The 7,670-nt window shown below is 43.8% G+C and overlaps 1 protein-coding gene across 1 annotated transcript; it reads left to right on the top strand.

Annotated features, from left to right (window-relative positions):
- Positions 1–984: 984 nt before the first annotated feature.
- LOC146182867 (uncharacterized) lies at positions 985–7,173 on the top strand. Its single transcript, XM_084608291.1, has 2 exons — positions 985–1,586; positions 7,043–7,173. Exons 1-2 carry the CDS (start codon positions 1,004–1,006, stop codon positions 7,171–7,173), a joined length of 714 nt encoding a protein of 237 aa, XP_084464417.1. The 5' UTR covers positions 985–1,003.
- Positions 7,174–7,670: the final 497 nt, after the last annotated feature.

The raw sequence follows: 7,670 nt of genomic DNA on the forward strand, positions 1-7,670 counted from the left end.
GAAAAACCAGCGAAACGCAGGTAAATATTCTCGGAACGGAAAGAATGCGAACTAAACCGAAGTCAGCCACCATTTTCGGACACTTCCAGCAACCCAAACACCCGTGATCCTGAAGAACAATAATGCAGATATCTAACTTGAAACGGGCTTGGACTTGACTTGGGCAAGTCAGCTTGAAGCATCAAGCCGACTTCAGAACGCCCAAGTTGGCCAGCGCGTTTCTAGAGGCTCTCGTCGACTTGCTTCGTGACTTTCTACACGGGAGAAGGTTGCGGATAATTAATGTAAGTTAGAAGCGAATCAAGAACACGTAATGTTTGTGCCACCGTGACACCTTGCAGACTGCCAAGTGCCTAGGCAACAGACTCGGACGGCCAGCTGATACCATTATCCTGCGCATATCGTGGTGGAACTGGATAGATCGGCGACGCGAATCGTTCCTCTTTGGGACAGTGTGACTGGAAGGACGATCACTGCCAGGCTTCTTGGAGACGGCGCTGCTACCGCTGGACTGCTATAAAACAGTGGTTCACCTGGCTCGCCTTCGCAGTCGGCGGCAACCCCTGTGTCGCGAACTGACTGCTATTTTTGTGTACGACAGGTGAGCATTGATGACAACTCATCACTAGCCATTTGTTTCATTAAGCCGCCGACTGCAATTTGGGCAATGTGTGCAAGTTGTACCTGGTCATAACTTGTGCTTTGCTAGACCTGCTAGTATTGTTCTCGACTGTTCACAATGGCACGTTGTGGGATTTGTAATGAGGCTCTACCTACAGATGGAAAACGAACTGTTTGCTGCGAATGTAGCATTGGGTACCATCTCGGTGAATGTTCAGGTCTTTCTGAGAGTACATTTTCATCCATGGGACCTGGAAAACGTGAAAAATGGCGATGTCGCGCCTGTCGCGGGGAGTTAATCTCGGTGGCTTCCAATGGGAAGCCAAAGGAAGAAGAACCATCAGATGTTTCTAAAAAGGTAGCTGCATTGGAAAGAAAACTGATGGTTGTTTCAGAGCTGAAAATAAGCATAGATAGCCTCCTGGCTCTACCGGTCCAGCTCGAGAAGCTTGTCGCAACAATTGAAGGCCTCCAAACGACAGTAACTGAGGTTCAAACTTCAGTGGAATTCCTGGCATCCAAATATGACACGCTCCTTGCGACATGCAACGATGCCGTGCAAGGAACAAAAACACTTGAGCAAAAGGTAGCATTTCTAGAAGGAACTATTGGCGAACAAGCTTCGATGATTCACAGAATTCAGTCAGAGCTCAATGACAGTGAACAGTACAGCCGTCTGTCCAATCTAGAGATAAGCGGACTGCCAGTTCAGCCACAGGAAGACCTGCGGGCTGAAATTGCGCAGATGGCTGAAGCGCTTGAAGTGCGTGACTTCAACCCTTCGGAGATAACCGCCGTGCACCGCCTGCCATCGCGTCAAGAGAAGATTCCGGTCGTATTGGTCAGGTTTTCGTCCCCGACCATACGGGAGAAATGGCTGCAGGTTAAAGGCAAACTTAGGACGATAAACAACTCCGACAAGCTCTCTTCAGTCTTCTTCATTGAAAACTTGACCCGTATGAACAGTGAGCTGTTCTGGAAAACTCAAATCCGAGGAAGGAAAAATCTTTCAAATTTGTCTGGGTCAAGAATGGCAAAATTTTTGCCAGGAAAGCAGTGGGGGCTTCCGCCATCAAAATCGCGTCTCTTTCAGACATTGACAAAATGATGTAGGAAGATTTATTGTTATTGCTATGTCTTCTTTTTCAAGCTTTGATGCACGTTTTCAATCGTTCCATCCAATTTCACTGAGTTCACTTACAATTCTTCATATTAACATTCGAAGTATTCGAAAATATTGGAATCAATTTCTGGTAGTCGCACAAGACCTTTACCAAGTCGTAGACATATTTGCATTTACAGAGATAAATATTACGGATCATAATACTTGCATGTTCAAGCTTCCAGGTTATACGGAGCATTTTCTTACCCGTCAAGTAGGTAAAGGTGGAGGAATTGCTGTCTTCTTCAAATATTCATTATCGGTTTCCCATATTAGCATCTCCTTCAACGCTGCAGAAGCGATGGGATTTGAAATTTCATACTGCAACATCTCGAGTCACCTCCTTATCATATACCGCCCGCCGTCTGGAAACGTGTCTAATTTTATCACAGAACTGCATGACATTTGTAAACAAAGGTTCAGCCAAGGTAACCTATGCGTAATGGGTGACTTGAATATAGATCTAATAAAGCCTGAGAGAGCGTCTGCGGAAAACTACCTAAATGCCCTTGCTGACCATGGTATAGAAGCACTACTTTCAGATCCTACTAGAGAAGAGTTCGTAAATAACAGTATGTCTAAAACTTGCATAGATCACGTTAATGTTCGCGCCTCGGACCTGTCTCACGCTATGGCAGCTGTCATTCAACAGAAATTAGCAGATCATTACTTTACATTATGCCACGTTGCTAAGGTTGATTCTGCACAGAAACCCGATGATTGCAAATGTGTCATTACTCTCCTAGACCGAAAACTGTTTGACAGAAAGGTGTCATCCTTCGACTGGAACTCATTTCTATCAGGAAATAACAAAGATACGGCGTATGATAACTTCATTTTGGTTTTTAAAAATTTAAAGGAATCCTGCAAAAGAAGAATAATTACCAAAAAACGAAATAATAAATGTTACTGGCTTACACCTGACATTCTCGCAGCCATCAAAGAGAAAGAAGCCCTTTGGTCGAAATGCCGCGCTTCACCGAAAAATACAACCTTAAGAATTGAATTTCGGGTTGCTAGGAACAAAGTAACCGCTCTTCTTCGGTCCGCTAAAAGACGTTACTACGCTAGTCAGTTTCACAGTTGCCACCATGACGTGGCCAAAACGTGGGTTATCGTGAACGAACTACGTGGGCGTCAGCGTAGGCCTGTCAAGGACGCAATAGAGCATAGTTTTGGTCACTTGACGTCATCTTTGGCAAATGATTTTAATAACTTTTTTTCTAAGGAACAGAGCATTACCCTTGCCACATCACGTCCGCCGTTACTTCCTTCTTCTGTGGCTGACTCGGCATTTCTTCCACCCATAACAGAGCCAGATCTTTTCGGTATAATTTCCAGCCTACAGCACAACAAATCGGCTGGAATTGATGGGATATTTATCAGCGAGCTTTCCAGAAACTTTCAAAGCTTAAAGTGTGTCCTCCTCTTTATGCTAAATAGTATCATTGAAAGTGGCTGCCTACCACACTCTCTCAAACAAGCACGTGTTATTCCACTTTACAAGGGTGGCAAAAGGAATGATATTTCGAACTATCGCCCAATTTCTATCGTGTCATGTATATCACAAATCTTAGAAAAACATATCTCATCTACTATGTCAGCATTTTTGCTGAGGCATAATTTGCTCAGCCCGCATCAATGCGGATTTGTTGCTGGTTCTGGTACCCAAACGTTATTAGAAAACATATCGGATTCTATTCATTCTAATTTTGATAGAAATGAAGTGGCATTTGGTCTTTTTCTTGATGTTAAGAAGGCGTTTAATTCTGTACACCACGACATTCTATGTGAAAAATTGTATTGCTATGGGTTTCGTGGTCCTTTTCAAATGTTACTAAGAAATTATTTGTCTCAGCGATCCCAAATGGTGGAACTTGGACCTGTGCAAAGCAGTATTATAGACTTACATAGTGGTGTTCCTCAGGGATCCATCTTATCACCTCTCTTATTTAATCTCTATGTTAATGACCTTCCCAGTGTTATAACTTCATCACAGATTTATCAATATGCTGATGACACCCTCCTCATCTCAGCTAATGCAGATTTTTCGTGCGCACTCCGACAACTTCAAGAGGATGCCACCAAGCTATATGATTGGTTTCAATGTAACTTGATTGAAATAAATCCCCAAAAAACTCAACTAGTGTGCTTTCGCAATGCACACAAACCCATCCCGAAAAACGCAGCGCTTGTTTTGCACAGCTCCAGGTCACTGCATGTTCTTGCTGCCCCATTACATGTGTTCCGACCGTGAAATATCTTGGCATTTACATGGACAGCAATTTATCCTGGAACACGCACATGGCGCACCTCAGTAGGAAGCTTAGAGGCGTCGCATGCTTGCTCTATGCTCTAAGGGCCTACCTGCCGTTTGCCATAAGACGTTTAATTGCACAGTCCTTGGGATATTCTTTGCTGAGATATGGCATGTGCTGTTTCTTTAACTGTTCTGAAACATGGAAAAATAGGATAAACCGTATTCTCAACAATATGGCTAAGAGTGTAATCTATTCAACACCCCATAAACTGCAAAGTGTATTCCTTTCTTCAGGTCTGCCATCCTTTGACACTGTTTTCAAACAAATCACTGTACTTAGATATTTCTGGAACACGGAATTTAGGTTGCCTAATGTTAAACCTATTCCACTACGGAACATTCCTAGATATTTCGTGCCTACAGTGCGAACTCATTTTGGTATGCCTGTGAGGTCATTTTATATCCCATGTATATTCAATGAGCTGCCTGATGACGTTTTCAACTTGAACACTCGCACGCAGTTACGGGGTGCTATTGCCGAGCTTGAGCAGCTCTAGTTCATGCTGTTTTCGTCCACAAAAAAAAAATAATAATAACTCTGTGATTTGGTAACAGAGGTTGTTGCTGCTGCCGGACGGCGCCCTACAAGCCCAATTGCGGCTTTGGCGCGTCCGCGTCCTGTATTGTTTCATTGAAGTGAATAAAGTATTATTATTATTAGTCAAGCACGTACTTCATCAAGTCAAGCACGCGCTCGAACGCCGGGGCACAGAGCTCGATGTGATCGAGATTACCTAACATTCCGTTACAATAACGCGCACTGTACGCTAATAAAACTATTTATTTCACTTAGTACTCATAAACTCATACACGCTATAAGTGGTTTTGAAAGAAACATGCGACTAACTGGCGTTGCAAATATCGTTTCCTGCTTCTTTTGACCGAATTGTGTTTTTGGCTGGCAACACTGTAAATAACAGCTGCCGAGCTTACAGACGATGCGGAGGGCTGCGCTATTTTCTCGCGTTGTTTTTGTGCTCGATGCTGTTTTTAACGCAACACGGCACCGCGAATTAGTGAAGAAAAGAAACTCCTGGCCTCTCTGGTAAAAAGGTTTCATCACGTGATAGCAAAAAACAAAACCCGACGTCGCCTTTTTTTTTTTTAAATATAAACAGAAGCATGGAAGTAAATCTCAAGAATATATAATTTGAACCGTGGGTAACGCGACGGAGTCCAGCTCAGCTTAAAAAGAAGGCTGTATGAATTTAAAACAAAAGTGGAAATGGAGGCAGTGGAAAGCTGGAGCGCCCCAAGACTGGTAAGTGCACGATGAAACTGCATTTACATTGTCAAGTGTAAATTGGTGGTAAGCGCTAAGTACTACAGTGCAAGGTTATGTGAATAGTAGAGCAAGTAGGCTATGAATCACGCTTTGCGACGTACGTTGTCTCATTTCTTCACGATTACACGTGCACTCGGGACGGAGCAGGCGATCAACACATATTTCTCTTGTGAATTCCATACTGCATGTCCTCGGACTAAGCGCAACTCCCAGTCATGCATTTGCACGCTAAAGTCGTTTGCGGTCGATGGTACATATTCGTTTTATATTGAAAAGTAACCAGCATTTGTGTCTAGCTTTCATCTCAATCTGACTACACATAGAAGCTGCGTTATTTGTGCAAACAGTTCTCGCGCAGTGTCGTACGCAGAGAGCAAACAGCCTTGACTGGCTGATACTGCTAATTTCATATACGTAATAGCAGCACATTTACGAAAGCAAAAACATCACGGGTGCTGTATTGTTTTTGTGTGTGTGTGTGTGTGTGTGTGTGTGTGTGTGTGTGTGTGTGTGTGTGTGTGTGTGTGTGTGTGTGTGTGTGTGTGTGTGTGTGTGTGTGTGTGTGTGTGTGTGTGTGTGTGTGTGTGTGTGTGTGTGTGTGTGTGTGTGTGTGTGTGTGTGTGTGTGTGTGTGTGTGTGTGTGTGTGTGTGTGTGTGTGTGTGTGTGTGTGTGTGTGTGTGTGTGTGTGTGTGTGTGTGTGTGTGTGTGTGTGTGTGTGTGTGTGTGTGTGTGTGTGTGTGTGTGTGTGTGTGTGTGTGTGTGCGTGTGTTTGCGTGTGCGAGACTAGTTCGGAAAATGAGATTTTACCCAATGTAAATGAGTGCTACTGGCGTAGCGCGATTCTTGTTTCATTCCATGCGAAATACACTTCATTGCTGTTTAGGAGGAGGATCAGCACCAGCCACCATAGCGCCCAAAATCTGCTTTTCTTGAGGTTAATGCAACCAATGACTGATGGGCCAAATGACATGGATTTCGACTACACAGGTAAGGTGTTTTGCATCTGTAACGTGCTTGGTTAATAAGGAAGCTTTTCCCTTACTATGGACTTCTTCCCAGGTTTCACAATGAACTGCACTTTCTCATGTCTGTTTGCAATGCTCAAACCTTTTAGCATGTACCCACCAATATAGCAACTATTAGGCTGCATGCAAAGGTTGTCAAGCGCTGTCACTTTTCCTTACTTTTCATATTTCGGTGCTCCTTTATGGCTTTTTTTTTTTGCTACTGTAGTAGCCAGCTGCATTGCACACCTCTCATCAGCTTGGAAACATATGGAGTTTCCGTGGCGGCAGCACTGACGGACACTCAGGAAAGCTGAGCAATACCAGCATGAGCCAGAAGAGAGGACAACAGTGACGACATTTAAGTGATAGCTTATGTTGCTGACTATTGCATCCTTCATTTTGTTGCCGTGTAACTGATAAAAATTCTTGCTGGGTTCATGCTTTATTTGTTTACCAACACACTTTTCATAAAGAACATATTCTGCACAAAGAAACATTCCCAGTGCTGCAATTATTTATGGCTTTGTGGTGCTGGACTCCTGCCATGTGAAGTAACAAGAAGCTCCAATATTGCAGTCATATGCATAAGAGTAGTACTAGCTTCAATTTACCTTATCGCACACCTGTTGCCTTTTGCTCATTGCAGCTGATGAGTGGGAACCTTCCAGTCCGGCTGATGAGTTGCAGCCACAAGCGGCCATTGCTAGTGAAATTGGGCAACGTGCAGCAGCTTCAATAGCAAATGAGAGCACTTATCATGCTGTGCAGCAAAATTAAGCATCAAAAACAGCTGCGACAAGCTGCACCAACACTCCGTTTAATTCTCAAGCTGCTGCTGGTTGTAACTTTTCTGCATCAGTAGCAAATGGTTTCAATGCCAGGCCTCCAAGGGAAAGAATGGCCCTTTTGAAGAAAAGTCTTTTAGACGACAGTGACGTCCGAGCTCAAATTCTGAGGCACGAGCATGCCATCCGAATATGACTCCTCCAGGAGCACCAAAAGACACAAGGAGAGCGGGCAGCAAAGCAAAAGTTTGAGGAGCAGATGCAGGAGCTTGAGCTCGAGAAACAAAACATCGAGTTCGAAAAGCAAAAAGCCGAGCTTAAGAAGCAGAGGAAGCAGCAAGGCGTCCAGCTAAACAACGTGAAAGGGAGCTCAAAATCCTAAATGTAGAAAATCAATGAACTCTAGCTCCGCAAGCTGCAGTGCAGTGCCACACTATAATAATCAATAAACGAAGTGGATTTATGAACAAAACTCTTGTGTAATCAGCC

Source organism: Amblyomma maculatum, chromosome 7, assembly GCF_055883805.1.
Source record: "Amblyomma maculatum isolate TAMU_Amacu chromosome 7, ASM5588380v1, whole genome shotgun sequence".
Lineage (NCBI taxonomy): Eukaryota > Metazoa > Arthropoda > Arachnida > Ixodida > Ixodidae > Amblyomma > Amblyomma maculatum.

Excerpts from the sequence above, each read along its gene's own strand:
- LOC146182867 (XM_084608291.1), top strand. The coding sequence starts at position 1,004 with ATGGTTGTTTCAGAGCTGAAAATAAGCATAGATAGCCTCCTGGCTCTA. Across the intron at positions 1,587-7,042 it reads AAACTTGACCCGTATGAACA|CTGATGAGTGGGAACCTTCC; the intron begins GTGAGCTGTTCT and ends TGCTCATTGCAG.